Source organism: Balaenoptera borealis, assembly GCF_965194805.1.
Source record: "Balaenoptera borealis genome assembly, chromosome: 13".
NCBI classification, from domain to species: domain Eukaryota; kingdom Metazoa; phylum Chordata; class Mammalia; order Artiodactyla; family Balaenopteridae; genus Balaenoptera; species Balaenoptera borealis.
Genome location: NC_138870.1, coordinates 27,947,686 through 27,973,936, shown reverse-complemented (window position 1 = coordinate 27,973,936; position 26,251 = coordinate 27,947,686). Strand labels below are relative to the sequence as shown.

At 37.1% G+C, this 26,251-nt stretch overlaps 1 protein-coding gene across 15 annotated transcripts in view; it reads right to left on the bottom strand.

Moving 5' to 3' along the window:
• The window catches only part of FGD4 (FYVE, RhoGEF and PH domain containing 4), a 220,626-nt gene that overhangs the window by 101,566 nt on the left and 92,809 nt on the right, over nucleotides 1-26,251 (bottom strand). The window contains exon 1 of one of the 15 annotated variants that reach the window (XM_082352077.1): nucleotides 639-24,837. The exons of 13 other annotated variants lie outside the window; for them this stretch is intronic. In XM_082352077.1, the coding sequence (XP_082208203.1) occupies nucleotides 639-666 (28 nt within the window). In that variant the 5' untranslated portion in view covers nucleotides 667-24,837. Of the gene's footprint in view, nucleotides 1-638; nucleotides 24,838-26,251 lie in introns of those variants that run through there. One more of the 15 variants, XM_082352081.1, reaches the window with a different exon arrangement.

Genomic DNA, 26,251 nt, shown 5'->3' with positions numbered 1-26,251 from the left:
CACACAGTGTTTCATGCCTCCTTGAAAGAATCAACTTCTCATTAATACACTCTCTAGAATACTGGAGGAAAAAAACGGTGTCTTAATACCACTAACAACAACAACAAAAAATCCATGCCTGTCTCTACGATGTTATCTTACATTGAAAAACAAGTAATATTCACTCTTCTGAACTTTGCTGAAACAAGAAGACTGGGATGGTGGGGATGTGTGTGTGTGTTTGCTTGAACAGAACAGTATTCCATGCAGTAGTACCAGAAAAGGATTCGTGGTAAACATTTCTTAGCTTTGTTCACACCAGAAATGGAAGAAAAAACTTTTGCTTTCTTTGTCTGTATTCTCCCGTCAGTGACTAACTTTTCAAACTTCTCATGTTAGTAAGAATGAGTCAGAGAAACAGAACTATTAAATTTGTATTTCGCTAAACCCAGAAACAGCCTCCTGGAAGAGGCAGAAACCATGAATACAGTACATATTTTAACATTAAAGTTGAAAAATGTGAACCTTATCCTTAACTTAAAACCAGACTCTGCAACTTTCATGTCCCTCAGCATGCTGTTATAAATTGACCCCCAGAAACTGGGCGAAAAAAACAAAACAAAAACGAGAAAGATACACCAGAAAATGAAACTACTTACCTTGATCAGTGGACATGATTTCACACATACTGATAATTAGTCTACTTTGGTTTCATAAGAAAATATTTGGCTTTACTCTTTAAAAGTTCATGTCATAAAATCTCACTCCTGGCTCTAAAGCCTCTCACAGCTTGGAGACCCACAGGTTAGCCGGGAGCTCTGATGGTGCACTGCTTACTTCAGGACCTTCTTAGACCTTACTGCTCAAAGACAACCTCATGCATAATATGCCACACCTCCCCAGAGGAGGGCTGCTGCAGTGCTTTTCATGAGACCAACTTTATGAGGATGGAGAGAAAATAAACAACAACGAAGGCCCATGGAAGCAACAAATGCACTAGAAATACATTTGGGAATAGGACAGTTTATAAACTGACTAATTCCTTAACGATTAGTAATGCTCTAAAAAAGCCAACATGAAAACAGTTTGTTTCCACTTTAACTGGGTCCATGTTCTGGACCAAAGAGGTTACAGATTCAGGATTCACAGGCTTAAGATGTTAAAACGTCATTTTAAATTATCTCAAATGCTTTTTGTGCCACTTACTACTTTCCATTTTAGCATAGTTCATTGATCTTAGTGCAGAGTGAATAAATACTACTCATAAATTTCCTAAGGAAGTCAAGTTTTATGTTATTTCAGAGCACTGTTCACTTATTTCTACAGATCTTTATAAGTTTGTATCATTTAATCAGTACTTTCAAAAATTCTTATAACCCTGAAAAATGAGAAAGTGTCAATTAAAATATTTATAAAATCACAATGAAGTAATGGGCTATAGACATCACGCTCACAGTTGAAAGCAGCCTCTCCAAACCCCTCCTCAGTGTGTCCAGATGCAGTGGTTCTCACATACCAGATCATCTGGATGGCATTTTAAAACACACACTGCCTGGTCCCATCCCAGGAGTTGAATTCAACCAATCTGTGGTACAACCCCAGAATCTGCACTTCTAACAAGCTCCCACATGACGCTGACACTGCTGGTCTGGGACTGCACTTCAGGGACCATATGTGGAGAACCACTGGGGCAGAGGATTGACAGTCACTGGTGGCCTAAAGCTCTGGCTCAATTGCACCTGCTTAGGAATTCCTTAATGTCAGGGCAGGGGGGCAACACTCAAGATACGGTATGAGGGACTATGTATTATACATTCAGATAAGACACAGTAACTTCCATCTGTTTATCAGGAAATGGACTTATCAACTTAATTCTTAATAAAATAAATTTGCATACTAGGCATGAATAGGTTTTAATCTAAAAAGATTAGACAATTAGAACATGTAGAAAAGGAGTCAAAGAAAGAGAAGAAACCTGAATTGTCCTTTATGTCCGTCAGGAACTCCACTGGTGTTTAAAATTCACTGTGACAGGAAAACTATTTAAATTTGATTCCAAAGACCACTTAGCCTTGGCAAATTTCAGTACCGTAAAAACTAGAATGTTTCCCTGTCAAAAAAATGCACCAATTCTGTGCTTCCTGAATTTTGATAGCCATGTTTGAATTATAATCTCAGGTTTGGTTTCCAAACAAATACCTTTTCTTTTTTTTTTTTTAACATCTTTATTAGAGTATAATTGCTTAACATTGTTGTCTTAGTTGCTGCTGTATAACAAAGCGAATCAGCTATACGAATACATATATCCCCATGTCCCCTCCCTCTTCCATCTCCCTCCCACCCTCCCTATCCCACCCCTCTAAGTGGTCACAAAGCACCCAGCTGATCTCCCTGTGCTATGCAGCTGCTTCCCACTAGCTATCTATTTTACATTTGGTAGTGTATATATGTCAATGCCACACTCTCACTTCGTCCAACCTAACCCTTCCCCCTCCCCGTGTCCTCAAGTCCATTCTCTACATCTGCGTCTTTATTCCTGTCCTGCCCTTAGGTTCTTCAGAATCTTTTTTTTTTTTTTTAAGATTCCATATATATGTGTTAGCATACGGTATTTGTTTTTCTCTTTCTGACTTACTTCGCTCTGTGTGACAGATTCTAGGTCCATCCACCTCACTACAAATAACTCAATTTTGTTTCATTTTATGGCTGAGTAATATTCCATTGTATATATGTATCACATCTTCTTTATCCATTCATCTGTCGACGGACACTTAGGCTGCTTCCATGTCCTGGCTATTGTAAATACTGCTGCAATGAACACTGTGGTACATGTCTCTTTTTGAATGATGGTTTTCTCAGGGTATATGCCCAGTAGTGGGATTGCTGTGTCATACGGTAGTTCTATTTTTAGTATTTTAAGTAACCTCCATAGTGACTGTATCAATTTACATTCCCACCAACAGTGCAAGAGGGTTCCCTTTTCTCCACACCCTCTCCAGCATTTACTGTTTGTAGATTTTTTGATGACAGCCATTCTGACCAGTGTGATGTCATACCTCACTGTAGTTTTCATTTGCATTTCTCTAACGATTAGTGATGTTGAACATCCTTTCATGTGTTTGTTGGCAATCTGTATATCTTCTTTGGAGAAATGTCTATTTAGGTCTTCTGCCCATATTTGGATTGGGTTGTTCGTTCTTTTTATATTGAGCTGCATGAGCTGCTTGTATGTTTTGGAGATTAATCCTTTGTCAGTTGCTTCGTTTGCAAATATTTTCTGCCATTCTGAGGGTTGTCTTTTCGCCTTGTTTATGGTTTCCTTTGCTGTGCAAAAGCTTTGAAGTTTCATTAGGACCCATTTGTTTATTTTTGTTTTTATTTCCATTTCTCTAGGAGGTGGGTGAAAAAGGATCTTGCTGTGATTCATGTCATAGAGTGTTTTGCCTATGTTTTCCTCTAAGAGTTTTATACTGTCTGGCCTTACATTTAGGTCTTTAATCCATTTTGAGTTTATTTTTGTATACAGTGTTAGGGAGCGTTCTAATTTCATTCTTTTACATGTAGCTGTCCAGTCTTCCCAGCACCACTTATTGAAGAGGCTATCTCTTCTCCATTGTATATTCTTGACTCCTTTATCAAAGATAAGGTGACCATATGTGTGTGGGTTTATCTCTGGGCTTTCTACCCTGTGCCACTGATCCATATTTCTGTTTTGGTGCCAGTACCATACTGTCTTGATTACTGTAGCTTTGTAGTATAGTCTGAAGTCAGGGAGCCTGATTCCTCCAGCTCTGTCTTTCTTTCTCAAGATTGCTTTGGCTATTTGGGGTCTTTTATGTTTCCAAACAAATTGTGAAATGTTTTGTTCTGGTTCTGTGAAAAATGACATTGGTAGTTTGATAGGGATTGCACTGAATCTGTAGATTGCTTTGGGTAGTATAGTCATTTTCACAATGTTTATTGTTCCAATCGAAGAACATGGTATATCTCTCCATCTGTTTGTATCATCTTTAATTTCTTTCATCAGTGTCTTATAGTTTTCTGCATACAGGTCTTTTGTCTCCTTAGGTAGGTTTACTCCTAGGCATTTTATTCTTTTTGTTGCAATGGTAAATGGGAGTGTTTCCTTAACTTCTCTTTCAGATTTTTCATCATTAGTGTACAGGAATGTGAGAGATTTCTGTGCATTAATTTTGTATCCTGCTACTCTACCAAATTCATTGATTAGTTCTAGTACTTTTCTGGTAGCATCTTTAGGATTCTCTATATATAGTATAATGTATTCTGCAAACAGTGACAATTTTTCTTCTTTTCCGATTTGGATTCCTTTTATTTCTTTTTCTTCTCTGATTGCTCTGGCTAAAACTTCCAAAACTATGTTGCATAATAGTGGTGACAGTGGGCAACTTTGTCTTGTTCCTGATCTTAGTGGAAATAGTTTCAGTTTTTCACCATTGAGAACGATGTTGGCTGTGGGTTTGTCATATATGGCCTTTATTATGTTGAGGTAAGTTCCCTCTATGCCTAGTTTCTGGAGTGTTTTTATCATAAATGAGTGTGAAAAACTTTTTCTGCATCTATGAGATTATCATATGGTTTTTATCCTTCAATTTGTTAATGTAGTGTATCACATCAATTGGTTTGTGTATATTGAAGAATCCTTGCATTCCTGGGATAAACCCCACATGATCCTTTTAATGTGCTGTTGGATTCTGTTTGCTAGTATTTTGTTGAGGGTTTTTGCATCTATGTTCATCAGTGATATGGGCCTGTAGTTTTCTTTTTTTGTAACATCTTTGTCTGGTTTCGGTATCAGGGTGATGGTGGCCTTGTAGAATGAGTTTGGGAGTGTTCCTCCCTCGGGTATATTTTGGAAGAGTTTGAGAAGGATAGGTGTTAGCTCTTCTCTAAAAGTTTGACAGAATTAGCCTCTGAAGCCATCTGGTCCTGGGCTTTTGTTTGTTGGAAGATTTTTAATCACAGTTTCAATTTCAGTGCTTGTGACTGGTCTGTTTATATTTTCTATTTCTTCCTGGTTCAGTCTTGGAAGGTTGTGCTTTACTAAGAATTTGTCCATTTCTTCTAGGTTATCCATTTTATTGTCACATAGTTGCTTGTAGTAATCTCTCATGATCCTTTGTATTTCTGCAGTGTCAGTTGTTACTTCTCCTTTTTCATTTCTAATTCTGTTGATTTGAGTCTTCTCCCTTTTTTTTTTGATGAGTCTGGCTAATGGTTTATCATTTTTGTTTATCTTCTCAAAGAACCAAGTTTTAGTTTTATTGATCTTCGCTATTGTTTCCTTCATTGCTTTTTCATTTATTTCTGATCTGATCTTTATGATTTCTTTCCTTCTGCTAACTTTGGAAGTTTTTCGTTCTTCTTTCTCTAATTGCTTTAGGTGTAAGGTTAGGTTGTTTATTTGAGATTCTTCTTGTTTCTTGAGGTAGGCTTGTATTGCTATAAACTTCCCTCTTAGAACTGCTTTTGCTGAATCCCATAGGTTTTCTGCCGCCGTGTTTTCACTGTCATTTCTTTCTAGCTATTTTTTGATTTCCTTTTTTATTTCTTCAGTGATCTCTTGGTTACTTAGTAGTATATTATTTAGCCTCCATGTGTTTGAATTTTTTACAGTTTTCTTCCTGTAATTGATATCTAGTCTCATAGCATTGTGGTTGGAAAAGATACTTGATACGATTTTCAATTTTCTTAAATTTACCAAGGCTTCATTTGTGACCCAAGATATGATCTATCTTGGAGAATGTTTCATGAGCACTTGAGAGGAAAGTGTATTTTGTTGCTTTTGGATGGAATGTCCTATAAACATCAATTAAGTTCATCTTGTTTAATGTATCATTTAAAGCTTGTGTTTCCTTAATTATTTTCATTTCGGATGATTTGTGCACTGGTGAAATTGGGGTGTTAAAGTCCCCTACTATTACTGTGTTACTGTCGATTTCCCCTTTTATGGCTATTAGCAATTTGCCTTATGTATTGAGGTGCTCCTATGTTGGATGCATAAATTTTTACAATTGTCATATCTTCTTCTTGGATTGATCCCTTGATCATTATGTAGTGTCCTTTTTTGACCCTTGTAATAGTCTTTATTTTAAAGTCTATTTTGTCTGATACGAGAATTGCTACTCCAGCTTTCTCTTGATTTCCATTTGCATGGAATGTTTTTCCATCCCCTCACTTTCAGTCTGTATGTGTCCCTAGATCTGAAGTGGGTCTCTTGTAGACAGCATATATATAGGTCTTGTTTTTGTATCCATTTAGCCAGTCTATGTCTTTTGGTTGAAGCATTTAATCCACTTACATTTAAGGTAATTATCGATATGTATGTTCCTATTACCATTTTCTTAATTGTTTTGGGTTTGTTATTGTAGGTCTTTTCCTTCTCTTGTGTTTCCTGCCTAGAGAAGTTCCTTTAGCATTTGTTGTAAAGCTGGTTTGGTGGTGCTGAATTCTCTTAGCTTTTGCTTGTCTGTAAAGGTTTTAATTTCTCCGTCAAATCTGAATGAGATCCTTGCTGGGTACAGTAATCTTGGTTGTAGGTTTTCCCCTTTTATTACATTAAATATGTCCTGCCACTCCCATGTGGCTTGCAGAGTTTCTGCTGAAAGATCAGCTGTTAACCTTATGGGGATTCCCTTGTATGTTATTTGTTGCTTTTCCCTTGCTGCTTTTAATATTTTTTCTTTGTTTTTAATTTTTTATAGTTTGATTAATATGTGTCTTGGCATGTTTCTCCTTGTATTTATCCTGTATGGGACTCTCTGCACTTCCTGGACTTGACTATTTCCTTTCCCATATTAGGGAAGTTTTCAACTATAATCTCTTCAAATATTTTCTCAGTCCCTTTCTTTTTCTCTTCTTCTTCTGGGACCCCTATAATTCGAACGTTGGTGCATTTAATGTTGTCCCAGAGGTCTCTGAGACTGTCCTCAATTCTTTTCATTCATTTTTCTTTATTCTGCTCTGCAGTAGTTATTTCCACTATTTTATCTTCCAGGTCACTTATCTGTTCTTCTGCCTCAGTTATTCTGCTATTGATTCCTTCTAGAGAATTTTTAATTTCATTTATTGTGTTGTTCATCATTGTTTGTTTGCTCTTTAGTTCTCCTAGGTCCTTGTTAAACGTTTCTTGTATTTCCTCCATTCTATTTCCAAGAGTTTGGATCATCTTTACTATCATTACTCTGAACTCTTTTTCAGGCAGACTGACTAATTCCCCTTCGTTTGGTCTGTTGAGTTTTTACCTTGTTCCTTCATCTGCTGCATATTTCTCTGTCTTCTCATTTTGCTTAACTTACTGTGTTTGGGGTCTTCTTTTCACAGGCTGCAGGTTCATAGTTCCCATTGTTTTTGGTGTCTGCCCCCCAGTGGATAAGGTTGGTTCACTGGGTTGTGTAGGCTTCCTGGCGAAGGGGACTGGTACCTGTGTCTGGGGGATAAGGCTGGATCTTGTCTTTCTGGTGGGCAGGACCGTGTCCTGTGGTGTGTTTTGAGGTACCTGGAACTTAGTATGATTTTAGGCAGCCTCTCTGCTAATGGGTGGGGCTGTGTTCCTGTCTTGCTAGTTGTTTGGCATGGGGTGTCCAGCACTGGAGCTTGCTGGTCATTGAGTGGGGCTGGGTCTTAGCATTGAGATGGAGATCTCTGTGAGAGCTCTCGCCAATTGATATTACGTGGGGCCAGGAGGTCTCTGGTGGTCCTGTGTCCTGAACTTGGCTGTCCCACCTGAGGCTCAGGTGTGACACCCGGCTGGAGCACCAAGACCCTGTCAGCCACATGGCGTCTTGACCCCTAAGAAAGATGCTCACTGGACGCACCACCACAGTGGGGATCTGAGGGGCTCTCTGGGAACAGGAAATGTTGCCACTGTTCAGCCTCAGGCACCTGAGGGATGACCTGGATGCCCCAGGGGCACCGTCCAGGGCAGGGCAAGAAGAGCTCCTGCACCAAGGGACGCTCCCCACCTTTCTTTTTTTTTATAGCTAACATTTACTTTGTGCCAGGTGCTCTGGTAAGCACTTTCTACGCAGCATTTCTTTAAATCCTCACTGTGAGGTAATAATTTATCACTATATTACAGAAGAGAATACTTTTCTGCAAAAGGAATAAATAATACAGGTAAGATAAGGAATAACAGTTATCATTTTGTACAAGAGAAAACTAGGTTTAAGATGTTAAAAATCTTGGCCAGTAACACAAGTAAAATGATAACCTTTAAGAAATTCAATTCTCTGGGGCTTCCCTGGTGGCACAGTGGTTAAGAATCCGCCTGCCAATGCAGGGGACATGGGTTCAAGCCCTGGTCCGGGAAGATCCCACATGCCGCGGAGCAACTAAGCCCGCGAGCCACAACTACTGAGCCCACGTGCCACAACTACTGAAGCCCTCGCACCTAGAGCCCGTGCTCCGCAACAAGAGAAGCCACCGTAACAAGAAGCCTGCGCACCGCAACAAAGAGTAGCCCCCACTCGCTGCAACTAGAGAAAAGCCCGCATACAGCAACGAAGACCCAACACAGCCAAAAATAAAAAATAAATATATTTGTAAAATAAAAAAAAAAAGAAATTCAATTCTCTTTTGCACAATAAATTAAGATATAATGGAATCCACATTTGAATCTATATAGTGAAAACCAAAATATGATTTGCAGCTAGGAAGTGATAATTAAAGTGAGAAATAAAATATCATTGACTCTCATTGTTCATTCTGGATAATCTGAAATTATATTCGGAATCTACCACAAACTTGTCACTAAATTTAAGCTACGCAATAGGAGCCATGGCACTTTCTTATAAAGTTAAACAAGCACTTCCATATGACCCAGCAATGACACTCCTAGGTACTTACCCAAGTGAAGTGAATACTTACATTCACACAAAAAGCTGTACATGAATGTTTACAGAGGCTTTATTCATAGTTATCAAAAGCTGGAAAATACCCAAATGACTTTCAATCAGTGAATGGATAAGCAAACTGTGGTAAATCCATACAATGGCATAACACTCAAGAAATGAACTAAGGACATTTGCATGTGCATTAGAAGGAAGCCAACGTAAAAGGCTACATATATAAGATTCCATATGACATTCTGGAAAAGGCAAGCACACAGGGACAGAAAATAGATCCCATGTTGCAGGGGGCTGGAAGAACTGACTGATTACAACAAAAGGGTATGACAGAATTTTCAAAGGTAATGGGACTGTTTCTTATCTGCATTGTTGTGGCGGTTATATAACTGTATGCATTGTCAAAACTCAGAATTGTACCCTAAAGAGGGTGAATTTTACTGTATCCATTAATTTTAAAAAAATAATGATTTTTGGTACAACTATCGTCTTTCTTGTAATCAATAGTAGAGATAATCACTGGTTCATTGTATCTGTTTCCTGTGATTTTTAAAAAAATATTGAAAAATTGAAAAGTGACTTAATTAGCTCCCCACACAAAGTCCATTTGTGAACAATGAAGTTTATGATAGTGTATTTAAAAGCATCTTTCAAATTAATGTTTAGATAATTTAGTTAATTAGATCATTTGTCATAGACATCAGTCCTGAAAAATACCTGAAATCCATGCTAACCAACTCAGTTATTCACAAAATACCCTGTGCACTGAAGACTTAATGGGCTCTTTCCCTGCTGTTAGGCTTCTCCTCCTTGTAGAGAGGTTATTTCTTTACAAATTGTGTTGAGTGAGTAAGGAACATAGAAAGTTCTGCCAAACATTCACATGGTATCTCATAACCACCTGTTTTTTCATTATATTAAACTTAGTTTACTTTTTATTAAAGGCTACCTGTATTATTTTCAATAGCTTACCATTTCTAATGGAAATGATCTAAAACAAAAATTTTACCATGTAACCTGTGCTTCCTGAATTAAAATTTATTAATTTATAATGCTAAGGGGTGGGGGAGAGACTGAGTTGGTCTGCCCCAGCTTTTTTTTTTTTTTTGCCAAGCCACGTGGCATGTGGGATCTTAGTTCCCTGACCAGGGGTCAAACCCATGCCCCCTGCAGTGGAAGTGTGGAGTCTTAACCACTGGACCACCAGGGAAGTCCCTGCCCCAGCATTTTTATTTAAAGGTACCTAGCACATCATCTATCATATAATTGAAAACTTCCATGTATTGATACTAATGGCAAAGTTGGCTTAAATAATTAACTAATAAATATATTTTGGCAGTATAATAACAGGACAATTATACCAAGTGAACATTCAAACAGAACGAGGAGTAGGAAGAAATAATTGAAGTACTTCTGACTTTCAGTTATCGCACCTAAGGAGTAAAGTCTTCAGACTGATTCTCCAATGATATTTAACCAGGGGGCAATCTCCATTTTCACAGAATGAAATCTTAATCTTAACCCATTTTGCACACTTTAGTATTCTAATAATAATCTAATAAAATCAAATAATTTGGTATTAAACTGATTTCCTCAGTGGCTTTAAAAAGCCACATTTTAATTTAAAAATCCAATCAAATTATGTATAATTTCCATTTTGTATGTCTGTGAGTCTTAATGAAGTAAGGCCTGTAAGTTCTTGAATACATGCCAGGTAAGTAGTGTTTCTTTTCTTTCCTTTTTTTTTTTTTTTTTTTTTAATTTTTGGCCACACCATGCAGCATGTGGGATCTTAGTTCCCCAACCAGGGATCGAACCTGTGCCCCCTGCACTGGAAGCATGGAATCTTAACCACTGGACCAGCAGGGAAGTCCCTAAATCCTGTTTCTTGAATATTTTGTTCCAAACTATTTTTATAAAGATCTTCAAAGCAAGCCTATTATCCCCGAATCTCTATTCTTTAAAAAAAAATTTTTTTTAATTTAACATATGTTAAATGTTAAAGTTTAACATATCTTAATGTTTTATATTAATTCTTTGGTTAAATGTTCAGTTAAAGTCCCAACCACACAGTACCGTTAAAGTAGACAGTGACCCCAAAACAGGGTTTCCGGATGGATGACAACACAATCCCGGATTAAACTGTTGCCCATTCTGGGTTTTAACTCAGTTCTATTACTCTTCTACTTTAGAAGTCCATGATGAGAAGCTATACATGTTTTTAATGACATGTGGATCGGGATAGTTTGTATATTTTAGGTATGCAGTTTAGGAGAAGAAACCTTGTATCTGAAGTGTCATCTCACCTTAATAATTCTCTTCTAGTTAAAAATATTTAATCTTAGAAAATAAAACCGCTCCTTCTTAACCTAAATTATGGAATTGATCCTCACCCCAACTTATAGTTTGTCTGACCTTATCTGTATGGATTTCCTGCATCACACCACTCATTTCATCTGTTCACATACATAGCTCAGCAGTAAACACACTTTTAGGTTGGTGATATTTCAGCATTTCCCCCCATTGTGGTCCACTCTTTAAAATAAAGGCATACTTTTTATCTAATTTTGCTTTTGTACTAACCCTAGGTCATTGATATTACCTAAATTCAAAGCAGGAACAAAGTTAATTGATAAATACGGTGTTTCTTCTTTAATTATGATCATTATTATTTTTATAGAACTTCTTTGGATTCCACTTGAATACCAAGCAACTACCCTAGACTGGATGAGCTATGTATTTCCTGTAAGTAAGTCACATCACTTCATCAAGTAGTTAATTCTGAGATTTCAAGTTCTACAATTCCAATGTTGCCACCAGCTAGATTTCTACCTTTCCTACTTTAAACTCTTGAATGAACCCATTCTTAGCTCTCACATTAGCTTCATTAAAGAACATACACAAAGCACTTAGTATCATGTGGGCACATAACAGGTGTTCATTTCTCTTCTTTGTTCAATCCCTCCCTATCTTTCTGCCTCACCCATCTCACAACAGAGTCACTCTTTACAAATGCTCTCTCTAGCAGTTTAGTGTCCTTTACGTGCATCTCTTTCATCTATACCTACCATGACAATGTCCACCTATAGGGTTCTAGCACTGTGGTTGCCATGTATTGCAAACAAAATACGAATGCAACTATTAAATGGGTTTAGAATTTCAGTTGGGAACGACAAAAAAATTCTAGAGATGAATAGTGGCGATGGTGGTAAAACAATGTGAATGTACTGATACCAGAGAACTGTACACCTAAAAATGGCTAAAATGGTAAATTTTATGTTACATGTATTTTACATATACATATATGCTGTGCCTCAATCTATTTGTTCATGCTTATGAATTCCCTATCATAGACTCTCTATTGCTTGTACTGTTCCTTTGCGTGCATTCCTTTCTTCACTATCTACCCTGGACAACCAGTTCACTCAAGGGCTGCAACTCCTCTACTTCGCAGAAGATTCTAAAACATCTACTTCCAGTACCAACCTCTCTTAGACTACCTCCTTCACTGGAGAAGAGAAGTGTGAACTTTATCTTGAGGGATAAGTAAGATTTCATTAGGCAGCAGAGGGAGGGAAAGGACCTTATTTTGGGCTCTGAAGTGAGAAACTCTGTAGCAGATTCACAAACTTCATTGTGGCCTGCAGAGCTGTTCCTCACTCGCTGGCTGATACCCTCAATGGCTGCTTACTGCGTTGAGAATGAAATCCAAACTCCTTCTAAGGCCTGAAGGCACTGTCCCTTGTTTACCTTTCTAGTCTCATCTCTTGCCACCTTGCTTTCAAAATATGTTCCCAAACCATGTTCCCTCTATCAATCATGGGTTTTGAGAAGGAAGTCAAGAAAAATGTTTTCTTTTCATAAGTTTCCACAGGAACTTTGAAATAGCCATGCAGCTTCCAGAAAATAAAACTTAGGCTTTGCCCTTGCCAGGTTAGATAAAGGGTAAATAAAGTACAGCCAGTTACTTGCTACTAACTTGGGAGAAAAAAGGGAGAGCTTTCATTTCTCTTTTTTTGATCAGCTGCCTTATCCAGATTTCTTTTAAGTACGTCTTCCTTTCCCCAAGACCCTAATGCACAGCTTACTGGTGTAAGAGCAGCTGCTTAGGCCTTTGGTGGTCGCCCAAATATCTGTAAAGGACAAACTCAGAATGGAAAGAAAAGATAAATATAACTCTAAATATAACCAGCACCATCCCATTTTTGCATATCATCCACTCTACTTATTTCTTCCCTTTTATCCCACAGATAATATGGCACAATTAAACATGCAGTTTCATTTTTGATGCAATCGCAGAGGTACAGTATTACAGGAATAAAGAAAATTCCAAAGAAAGAAAGATAGAAAGAATATTAGCTGATCTAGATTTCAATAAGCTTTTAGATAACTTTTCTAAATTACTGTCTTTGTGGTAGGAAAGAAGATCAAGGATAAAAAGGGAACTAATTTTTTTTAATTAAAAAAAATTTTCTTAAAGCCCATTTCTATCATATGGGCCTTAACTGATGAACCGGTACTTGATAAATTATAAAGGTACTTGTTTGAAGTTTTCAAATTATTACCCTAGCAATCTATATATTGTGAACTTTACAATTGTGAACTTTACAAATAATGCTGAAACAGATTTTCAATATTACACTAAGGATTATAAAATATCCATATAGTCTTTTTTTTTTTTTTTTTTTTGGCTGTGTTGGGTCTTTGTTGATACGCGCCGGCTTTCTCTAGTTGCGGTGAGCAGGGGCTACTCTTCGTTGTGGTGCGCTGGCTTCTCATTGCGGTGGCTTCTCTTGTTGCGAAGCACGGGCTCTAGGCGCACAGGCTTCAGTAGTTGTGGCACGTGGGCTCAACAGTTGTGGCTCGTGGGCCCTAGAGCACGGGCTCAGTAGCTGTGGCGCACGGGCTTAGCTGCTCCGCGGCATGTGGGATCTTCCCGGACCAGGGCTCAAACCCATGTCCCCTGCATTGGCAGGTGGATTCTTAACCACTGTGCCACCAGGGAAGTCCCCATATAGTCTTTCAGACACAATACTTTAGTTTGAGCATTACTCACTAGTAGAACTCAAGATAAATTACCTTATATTGGTCAACAGCTCACAAAGACAAATGTATTTAGCATCTAGGCAGATAACTCAAATGGGTAAGCATACAGGTTTAAAACAGTATGAATTAGTTATTTGGCAAATAGAGAATGATTTTTTTAATTTAAATTTTAAAACAACAACAACAAAAAACCCTTGTGCGAGTCAAAGAAAACTTTGAGCCATCAATTTGAGATCCCTTCTAAACTTGTTTTACCCATTTATGGTCTCTTCTAAGAAGTCAAAGAGAGAGCAGACAAGTAAAATGGTGATTGACAAGTTTGCCTGGCTCCCTGTTACTGTTATAGGTGCATAAAGGAGGGTCAGAAAAGATCTTTTAGAACAATGACCTCCAAACTTTTTGATGGCACATCCTCTCAGTATGGAATCTGGGCACTGCACTCCCAAATATGTATGTATGCATACACACACGCGTGAATGTATATAAGTTAAATACAAGTATGACAGCACTAAAATGCATACTGTAAAACACAAAAATAGAAACTAAAATAGGATGAGGTAAAGATAAAATACTGTTTTTGAGAAAACAGTATGATTCAATCTGCTTTGCTTTTTAAAAATGTCTTGGTTAAATATTTCATGATACAGACATTTGAAAGAGTGGATCTATGTCAATTTACTTCCATACACGGTTTTAATGATTGCCCCAGCTGAGAAAGATTCACTGTTCTAAAGGGAAGAAGTACATCATCAGCTGCACTTACTAAATCATGTTATACATTTTTCAATCCTGTCTACCAATCATGCGAAGGTTTTCCTTAAAATTCTTCTAGTAAACTTCCACCTTCCCAGATGTCTTGAAAGGTGTTACATTTCTTAATTTTGAAAATATGGTCTAAAATCTACTAAAACTATTTCCAACATTTTTAAGCAAGGTAAAAAAGATCTATATTTAATACACATTACTATATATAAAATAAATAACTAGTAAGAACCTGCTGTATAGCACAGGGAACTCTACTCAATACTCTGTAATGGCCTATATGGGAAAAGAATCTTAAAAAAAAAAAAAGAGTGGATACATGTATATGTATAACTGATTCACTTTGCTGTACACCTGAAACTAACACAACATTGTAAATCAACTATACGCCAATAAAAATTTAAAAAAAGAAATCTGTATTTAAGTTTGTATGTGTGCACAGAAATGAGTTTGTTTTTTTGTTTCTGTTTTTTCAACTTTAAAAAGGAAAAGATACACATATCAATTTTGGTGGTAAAATGACACAGTAATGGAAACATTTCCAAACAATCATTTAAAAAATGCTCTGTCCATAGAGCACTTTCCCTCTGCTGAATGCAGTTACTTTCTCACTGATTCAAATATCACCTTTACCTGAAAAAGATAGGTTGTGTTTATTTTTGTCAAATATATCTGTTGGGTAAGAACCTGCTAAATATGTACTGTGTCTACTTCTCTTCACATGAAAGGCTAGTAAATGGGGAACATTTGTGGTTTTTGTTAAAAGAAAAAGATACAGTGTCTTTGGTCTGACAACTCATTTAAGTACTATGTCATCTATAACTCGCAAATCTCTGGGTGGTACAAAAGATGTTTATGGTCACTTATTACTACGTATTGCCAGAATTCCACCATCTAAGATAATGTAATCTCAGTCTATTTAACCAGCAATGCCTAAAATGTCACGGCAGAAAGGAGACAGATGAACCTGTCACTGCTCACCCCCCACTTTTCCCTCAGAATTCCTCACCTGTACCTGAAACACTAGGTGTATTTGACACATGGACTGAATGAAAGTGCAAGAGTAAGTCTATACATATTTGGAATGTTAAAGTGTTTTTTTTTAAACACCTTAGGCAAAATGTTCCAAGTTCTAGGATCTGCTTCCCATACTGCAATGGTTAATTTTTTTGTACCACGGGGGCACATAACCCTTTATAGACAATTGCTCTGGAGAAGGAAACTTCTGGAAGACAAGTAGTATTTATATTCCTAGGTAGTTTTTCACAGGATCTTTCATCTAATAACCCTTCAATCTTCAGGTTATTCCTGAAATTAAGATAAGTCATAACATTGACATAAATGTATTGTACCAATGTTTTATGACTTTAGAAAGTAGGCGGCACAAACAGTAAATGCATTACAGTAAATTTAAAAGTGAATACACTAAAGTAATTTGAAAAAAAAAAAAAAAAATCTCCAGAACAATTTTAAGTTGAATTCTTCCAAAATTTTAATCATATTCTCTAGATCAGTCTAGATAATATGAAGACTACCTAACCCTATGGTTTGATTCTAAGGATATTATGATAATGAAAAATTAAGAAAATTCCATGATTATATTTTCATCTAAAAGTAACCGTGAATAATATTGGTAAAGAAATATTTGAAAAAGAATGTCATCACCATAATAAAATAAAAAAATTTAAATAATACAATTTTTTAGCCTCGGATTAGAATAAATGCAATTGAATTATAAGATCCAATCCTAAAGAAACCATCATCTCAAGCACACCCAGTGGCAGGTAAAATGAAACAGGCATTGAGGAGGCAAAATAGTAATGCATATCAAATGCTAGAAAACTGCACATCACCTAGCTCTGCCACTTTGGGCAAGCTATCCTAAACAAAGTATACACATAAAGATGAATGCATATGCTTTGCAATAACCTAGAGAGGTGGGATACGGAGGGTGGGAGGGAGGCTCAAGAGGGAGGGGATATGGGGGTATATGTATGCATATGGCTGATTCACTTTGTTGTACAACAGAAACTAACACAGTATTGTGAAGCAATTATACTCCAATAAAGACTATTTAAAAAAATAAAAAACAAACTATATATATAAAAAGAAAAAGATGAATGTATAACATCATTTAGAAAAGGAGAAAATTAGAAGCAACCTAATAGTTTGATAAATTATCTTTAAAACTTTAGTCCTTCCCCCAAGACAAGGTCAGTTCAAAGTAGAAAGAGGCCACACAATATTTGCTTATTTGCTAATCTGAATGAGTTAATAAAGAAGCTTTACCATGCATTTAAGCACTTTTTGGGATACTCACTAAAAACATACTAGACCTGAAATTATGGTAATTTCCAGGCCTACTACAGTATTATGTAGTAATATTCCCAATATTATGTCATAGATATGGATTCATTAGATAAATTACCATCTCAAACCAAAGTGCTAAGTTTCCCATTCTTTTCTTCATTTAAATAATGAATTAAAGTTTTGGTATGCCCAGAACAGTCTATTAGAAAAGAATTTTCACTCTTATCATTTATATATAAATTATTTAATAACTACCCTGGAATTTGAAATGAGAGATTTTATTCTATTAAAATAAACTTTATTATATTTTAAATGTAAGAGTTCATGTTAAAAGATCACTTTATAATTTACACATTTCGCAGTTTATGGTATGCATCAATGTAAGCAAGCATACATGTTTAGAATAGATAACCTTTGTCAGTTTCACCATAATCACTATTAACCAGGATGGTGTCTAAAAGATCTTGCATATGAAGTGCAAATAGAAAATGCTAATGATATTAACCCCAGCTCTAGATAGGGAAATTAGTTCCACACCCTATAACTTTTCAAAGGGCTTTTTTTCCTGATTACCATTGTTATTTTTCTTCTGGTTTCTGAGAAGAGTTTAGATTTGATTTTGACACTTTAAATTATTACATCATATACTAATTTGGGATTAACAGCACATTATTTATTAAAATCAAGTTGCTGGTTGTAGACACATTTCTTGCCTCAACATTCACACTGCTTCAGTATTTTATTACTGAAATATATAGAACTAATTTCCTGCTTGAATATATTTTAGACATTTTGCATAAACACTGGTTTTTCCAAGTTACACTGTGAACTCAGAAGAATCCTGTGTTAATTTTGGCTTTCACTTCACAGCACGTGTTTAATCACCTGTTGATAGGCAAAAATTAATTTTAAATGGTAGAAAGTGCTAGAATTTGATGTATGATACACGAAGAAAAATTAGGAGCCATTTTAAAACATCTTGATTATTTTCCTTTTGCTGTCATAATTCCCTTTTTTAAAAAGTGGAAACATACATTTTATCATACTAAGAATTTGTGGCATGTTTTTAAAATTGTAAAAAATATAAAGTTCACCCATAGATTTAAATCAGCTAGACATGTAATGAAGATATCTAATACAGTTCCTGAATCAAAAGTAGGATTCAAGCCTGCTTCCCCCGTGGGATGTAACATCTAGGCAGCTATCCAAGCTGGACACTTCAGAGCTGTCCCTGACACTCCCACTCCTTCATCCCATCCACACATCCAGTTAATCACTAACTCCTAACAATTCTACTCCTATATACTTTTCAGTTCCTTATCTCTTCTACATCTTTGTGCCCCTGTCTTAATTCAAGAAGCTCATCATCTATTTAGCATCTATTGCAGATGTATTCATTATTGCAGACTGTATTTGCTTTATCAATGTCTTTGCTTTGGTAATCAAAAAATAAAATAAAATCTAAAAAAAAAAAAAGAAGCTCATCATTCTCTCTCCTGGACCATCTGTTGCCTATCAAAATGCCACGGCTCCTGCAGCTTGCTACAGTAGCCCTTCCTCTATAGTGCCATTACGGTCATTTTCCCAAAATGTATAAAGGACCTCCTGCTTGCCAGTTTAAAAATCCTGAAGAGCTTTCTCCACTGCCAACAGGATAAAGTCCCACCAAGACATGGTTTACACTAACACAATCTGATGCCATTTATCTTACAAATCCTAACCAATCCACTCCTGTACCCAATCCCAATTCCCAATACTCTAGTTACATCAACTTTCTTGTATTCCAAATGTGTGTTGTTCTTTTGGTGGGTTGTTTTTTTTTTTAAAAAAACAGTTGTTAAAGCCATCGTTGTTCCCTTGATAGGAAATGCCCTTCCTTCTCCACCTGGCAAATCCCTCCCTTCACCCTTAAGATGCAGCACAGAGCTGGCTCCAAAGTGACATCTTTCAGATTCTCTGGCCTGGGCATGAGTCTTTCCTCTCTGTGAAATCATAGCACTCTGCACACACCTTTGTATAGTCTTAGGACCTTGAATTATACATTTTAGTTACTCAAGTGAGCTTACTGAGAGCAAGACCATTGCTAGACACAAAGAAAAGCACTTAAATGTTTATGAAATGAATGCCTGGGAAGCCTGGACCAGGAGATAAACCTATCTAACTTTATCAAAAGGAGATTCCATTTGATCTGTTCTCCACTAGAAATTTTATGCAAATATCATGCCCTTCCCCCTTTCTGCCAGTGTTCACAAACAATAGAATAACTTTTGTGAAAATGTATTATACCTATGGGCAATCAAAAGAGATAGTTCTGGATGGCTGAAAAAATGCAGGAAAAGTAGGGAGCCATTGCATATACTTCAAATCATCCTCCTTTACTCTGTCCTCTTGTCATTTCCACCTGGTCAAAATAACTCAATTTTTACTGATGTTAAAATGTATATGCTCCCTGGGAGGCAAAGAGCTCAGTCTTTCACAAAGTCAAACTATTGAATTAGCTAGTGGCTGTTTTACATGGTACAGAGCTGGTTCTTCTGAAAGAAGAAACAACTATTCTGGTAATTTTCTGTGACAAGAAAGCAGTAACAAACTCTAATAGGGAATGGGAGTGCTAATCTGAAAAGAGGAGTCCCAAATATTGTAGCACCAATAGATACCTGAAGGCTGAAGCTAAGTGAGCTTATACATAAATATGCCACTCCTTGAGCCCTCAAAGTGGCCATGACCTTGAGTTTAGGATGTACTCATCAGAATTAGTCTAGAAGCTGTTAATCATCACAGAAGAGACAATGTATACAATGATCCAAAAGCAGAAAAATAAATCAAGGAAGAGCTATATTATTGATCATTTTACAGCAATAATTTTATGTCTATTCCAATTTTTTAGAGAGGGAAAATCAGCTTTACAGAAAATGCTAAACTAAGTTTCAACCCTGAGATCAACTTACTCTTTAAGGAGCTATGCCTTTTTGTAATAAGCAGAAAGAATATACCTTTAGTATTACTTTACTTTGGCAAAAAGATGACGACAACAACAACACATGCACGCACACCTCAGTAAAATTAAAGGTCTTTGGCTCCTGTGCAGTTCTTTGTAATTTCAAAGACTTTTAATGTCTGAGAGTTAAACAAGCAGGTTCAATTTATGGAATAGCTGTTAATGTATTACTGCCATAATTTAACATAACCACCAAAATATAAAAATCATGGCGGCTAATACTAAAGTTTCTTTTCTAGAATGCAGTTAGGCCCACAAACAAGCAGACTGGCTTGACTTTGCTCTCTTTTTCAAAAGTGTAAGCTTTGTACCACTTCACTCACTAGAGGATGAACAGGGAAAATGCTCTCCCATTTGTCAAGTCAATGTGGGTACTCTCCCTTATCCATAAATGGCCAGTGGATTCGTAATTCTGCCTTAGTATCAATCACTGTAGACCTTAAAAGAACTTCCATCACATAATCCAATCCCTGCATATCACCTCTTTCAAGATGTGACTGAAATTCATTTCCTCCTGCTTAATCCCACAGACTCTGGCATCTCCTATATGAGAATTTCATATCTCTTTCACAAAAGCTACTTGCTTTGTATACCTTCCCCTAACATCTAACTGAATTTTTTAAAACAATCATTCCAAAGTAAATCTGTTTTCCTAGCAGAACATGGGTGTTGAAAAGGACTTTAGAAGTCATCTAATTCTTCACACCTGATAGATGGATCTTTTCTACAGTATCTCTTAAAAATGCTTGTCTAATTTCTATTTGAACAACACCAGTGATAGGAAAATAGCTCTTGAATAGACCATTCTACTTTTAAAAAGTCTATTAGGAAACCCATCCTTAACTTTTTATTACACGATCTGTAACACTAATACATACTAGGTCATATTGGTTACTATTACTTTACCTAGAACAAGTTTATCCTTCCTACCAGATTGTAATTTGCTTTTCTGAGTATTTTTTATAAGTATAAAATTACTATATGGGCTTCCCTGGTGGCGCAGTGGTTAAGAATCCGCCTGCCAATGCAGGGGACACGGGTTAGAGCCCTGGTCCGGGAAGATTCCACATGCCACAGAGCAACTAAGTCCATGCACCACAACTACTGAGCCTGCGCTCTAGAGCCCACGAGCCACAACTACTGAGCCTGTGCTCTAGAGCCCGCAAGCCACAACTACTGAAGCCCGCACGCCTAGAGCGCATGCCCCACAACAAGAGAAGCCACTGCAATGAGAAGCCCACGCAACGCAATGAAGATTAGCCCCTGCTCTCCACAACTAGAGAAAGCGTGCGTGCAGCAACGAAGACCCAACGCAGCCAAAAATAAATAATAAATTTTGATAAATAAGTAAATAAATAAAATTACTACATGGCCTTTGTTAATCATTTAAAATCTATAGAAAAATTATAAAGACAAAAAAAGTGATTCTAAAATCTAGTGTTTGATGAAATTCCCTCTAGTATTTTTTCTATGTATTATATAAAATGTAACCTAGTACAGCATATATACAACATGTATATACATTTATATTTCATTGTAAGCATCTTCCTATATATTTTGAGAACATGTTTTTAATATTTGCATAATCTACAATCTCATGAACAGATCATAATTCATTTAGCCATTTTCCTATTGTTGAACATGTTAGTCGTTTCCCATTTCTTCCCATTCTCACTGGAGCACCTGATGTGATGTGATAAATCATTCACTAGATCACTTAATAACTTACTACTGGTAGATTTCTAAAACTGGAACTGTGAGATCAAAGGACATAAACATCTTTAGCTCTACTGACACATGGAGCAAGTGTGTTCTTCTGTTTCCTTGTTTTGATTATTCCCCTTTCAAAGAGTTCCTGTTTCACAGGACATTCTGAGTAGGTAGTTATAAGTCAAGTGACCTTGTGTTCCATGGTCACATCTGATGGGACCAAGGGTAAGTGTTGACCAAAGCTTAGCCCATCAGAGTCTAAGGCATCAGTAATTGGAACTTCTGTGTTTCTGCTAGGCACTGGTACTAAGAAGTGGTATAACTGAGATTTGTGGTAGCCATGTTTTTTTGCCATCCACACAGAGATGCAGAAGAGGCCGGTCCGAAGGACAGGGAGTTGTAACTGTCCTGGTTCCAGGCTCCTGTGAGGCCTGGATGAACTTACTGTCCCTTGGCTCCTAGAGACACCTTTTTATTGTTTCTATATATCCCCCTTTTCTCTTGAGTTATAGTGGGATTCTTCTATTCCTTGCAACAAAATGTTCTCTAATTCAAATAATACATATTACTACATTGTTTCCCAGAAAGTTATATCAATTTACACTGTCATCTAAAGTTACATTGTTATCTGACGTATATAAGGGTGCCAATCCAAAATATAACCATTCAGAAAATTTTTGCCAATGTAATAAAAGAATATTTTGTATATTTCTTTGACTGCCAGTTATATAAAACTTTTTTCTCATTTATTAGGCATTTGTGTTTCTTCCTTTCTGAAATATTTGTTCATGTTCCTGGACAACTACTAACTACTTAAAGGCTTCTTAAAGACAGTAGTTATTAATTCTCTCCCTTCATCTCTTTGGAATCTTGTTTCTATACAACTCTGCTACTATGATGTTTAAGTTTCTTATATTTTTTTGCCTAGGTTAATGCAATGGCCTTCTAATTGAAACTGAGCTTTTAAGAATATGAGATTGAAGCAGAATAGATCAGGGTTTTAATCATTTAATTACTAGTGAACTTGAAAATAGTATGTATCTAATAGCAAGTTTTATTTGTTCAATGAGGATAAATTCCAATTATCTCAAATGTTTGTTAAAGATTAAATGAGATGATAAATGTACTTTGCATTGTCTGACATATAGAAAACACTGAAAGTTGGTATCGCAATTACAGCAGTTGTGTTATAAGTGCATTTAAACTGGCTCGAATTGAACTACGTATGCTTTGCAAATATAAAACAGCTGCACAAGAGAGTGCACAAACACAGGTGCAATAGTTTAAGTCGTTCAGGCAACAATGTTCATGTGCTCTGTTGTAGGAGTGAGACCGAGAGATCATGAACCTGCTGCTCCCTCATACTGCATACAGCATGACCCCGAAATACAAAAGGAATTATTTCTTCTGGTGCCAAAGCAAAGAAGCAGCAATCTATTCCAATCCTGAAAAAAACACACATACTGGATTGGTCTTAACGAGAGAGTTGATCTCCAAAGCTATGCCTTCCTAAGGGAATTCTCAAGGACTTTTTGCACTCTATACAAGTTTTACTTAATGTGCTGACTTTAGAATCTAAATATCAAGAATAAGATATGACTTAATTATATTGTGGTGGTAATGATAGAAGAAGAAAAATTCTGGCCTGCTATGGATGAAGATGAAGATGAGAAAAAGAACAACTCAGGCTGCCTTGGATGTTGTTCTCTCCAATGTTTCCATCATTTTAACTGCCCGTTATCTTTTTAGATGACAAGACTGAAGATCTATTCCTTGAATGTTTAAAACTATCCAAAGGTTCCTCATTCTTTATAGGATACAGTAAAAATTTCTATGCAAACCAAGGTCTCCATTCTCAAATCCTGCCCTACTTTAGCTCAAATTCTACTCAGCTACCAGCAGTTCCCAGGCCCATCATGCCTCCTTGCTTTTGCTGCCTCAGACTATAATTCCCAGCCCACTTCATCTGTACAGTCAATCACCTGTTCCTGTCTCCTACACCCCTCCACTGTGTCACCAATCATACTGAATGCAACTGAACAGTTAACAGATTGTTAGTCGAACACCATGTGGGTACAGACCATTTCTAATTAGGTTCTTTATCCAGAACCTAGCAAAGCAGATGGACATGCAAAAAGTCTTCTTTTGGAGGTGATGAATATGTTTATGGCATAGATTAGGGTGACGGTTTTACAAATGTATACTTATCTCCAAAGCTTGTCAAGTTATATACATTAATTACGTTCAGCCTTTTGTATGTCAATCATGCCTCAATAAAGTGTTTTCTTTTAAGCACTTGTTGAATAAATGAATGTGAGGAGTGAGAGAGTGAATGGAAGAGATCAAAGAAAAATTTATCCTATAGAGAGAAGGAAAATAGTACTCCTAGGTTTTAACTGCCAACCGTAGAAATTACACTGTTCATTTATTTGTTTATTTGTGTATTATCTGTCTCCCCCTCTATTATGTAAGTTCACTAAGGATCCTGGCACCCATTGTGTCCCATGCCCTGTCCTCCACACCTGCAACACTGCCTAGCATAGAGTACATGTTCAATAAATATTTGATAAGTGAATGCAAGGTTAACTTGATAATAGTAACACAGCTGAAGAAGCAATGTCTCAATAGGCAGTAGGGTGGTCCTGAGCAAGGTGAAGCAGATGAATGGGGTGAGCAGAGCAAAGGGAAGGGAGGCTGGATAAGCAAACACAGGTTGTATGTCTCCAGCAATGTCCACAGAAGAAAGTGCCTTAACTCACAACAGAAATATACTAACCAGGTAAGGAGGCAAGATGGCGGAAGAGTAAGACACGGAGATCACCTTCCTTCCCAGAGATACAGTAGAAATACATCTACACGTGGAACTGCTCCTACAGAACACCCACTGAACGCTGGCAGAAGACGTCAGACCTCCCAAAAGTCTGAGCCGTGTGGATGAAAGGCTCTGGTACTCCAGCCAGGCATCAGGGCTGTGCCTCTGAGGTGGGAGAGCCAACTTCAGAACACTGGTCCACAAGAGACCTTCCAGCTCCACGTAATACCAAACGGCAAAAATCTCTCAGAGATGTCTATCTCAACATCAAGACCCAGCTTCATTCAACGACGAGCAAGCTACAGTGCTGGACACCCTATGCCAAACAACTAGCAAGACAGGAACACAGCCCCATCCATTAGCAGAGAGGCTGCCTAAAATCATAATAAGGCCACAGACACCCCAAAACACACCACCAGACGTGGACGTGCCCACCAGAAAGACAAGATCCAACCTCATCTACCAGAACACAGGCACTAGTCCCCTCCACCAGGAAGCCTACACAACCCACTGAACGAACCTTAGCCACTGGGGACAGATAACAAAAACAACAGGAACTACGAACCTGCAGCCTGTGAAAAGGAGACCCCAAACACAGTAAGATAAGCAAAATGAGAAGACAAAAAGCACACAGCAGGTGAAGGAGCAGGGTCAAAACACACCAGACCTAACAAATGAAGAGGAAATAGGCAGTCTACCTGGAAAAGAATTCAGAATAATGATAGTAAAGATGATCCAAAATCTTGGAAATAGAATAGACAAAATGCAAGAAACATTTAACAAGGACGCAGAAGAACTAAAGAGGAACCAAGCAACGATGAAAAACACAATAAATGAAATTAAAAATACTCTAGACGGGTTCAATAACAGAATAACTGAGGCAGAAGAAGGGATAAGTGACCTGGAAGATAAAATAGTGGAAATAACTACTGCAGAGCAGAATAAAGAAAAAAGAATGAAAAGAACTGAGGACAGTCTCAGAGACCTCTGGGACAACATTAAACGCACCAACATTCGAATTATAGGGGTCCCAGAAGAAGAAGAGACATAGAAAGGGACTGAGAAAATATTTGAAGAGAATATAGTTGAAAACTTCACTAATATGGGAAAGGAAATAGTTAATCAAGTCCTGGAAGCACAGAGAGTCCCATACAGGATAAATCCAAGGAGAAACATGGCAAGACAAATATTAATAAAACTATCAAAAATTAAATATAAAGAAAACATATTAAAAGCAGCAAGGGAAAAACAACAAATAACACACAAGGGAATCCCCATAAGGTTAACAGCTGATCTTTCAGCAGAAACTCTGCAAGCCAGAAGGGAGTGGCAGGATATACTTAAAGTGATGAAGGAGAAAAACCTACAACCAAGGTTACTCTACCCAGCAAGGATCTCATTCAGATGTGATGGAGAAATTAAAACCTTTACAGACAAGCAAAAGCTGAGAGAGTTCAGCACCACCAAACCAGCTTTACAACAAATGCTAAAGGAACTTCTCTAGGCAAGAAACACAAGAGAAGGAAAACACCTACAATAACAAACCCAAAATATTTAAGAAAATGGTCATAGGAACATACATATCGATAATTACCTTAAATGTAAATGGTTTAAATGCTCCCACCAAAAGACACAGACTGGCTGAATGGATACAAAAACAGGACTCATATATATGCTGTCTACAAGAGACCCACTTCAAACCTAGAGACACATACAGACTGAAAGTGAGGGGATGGAAAAAGATATTCCATGCAAATGGAAATCAAAAGA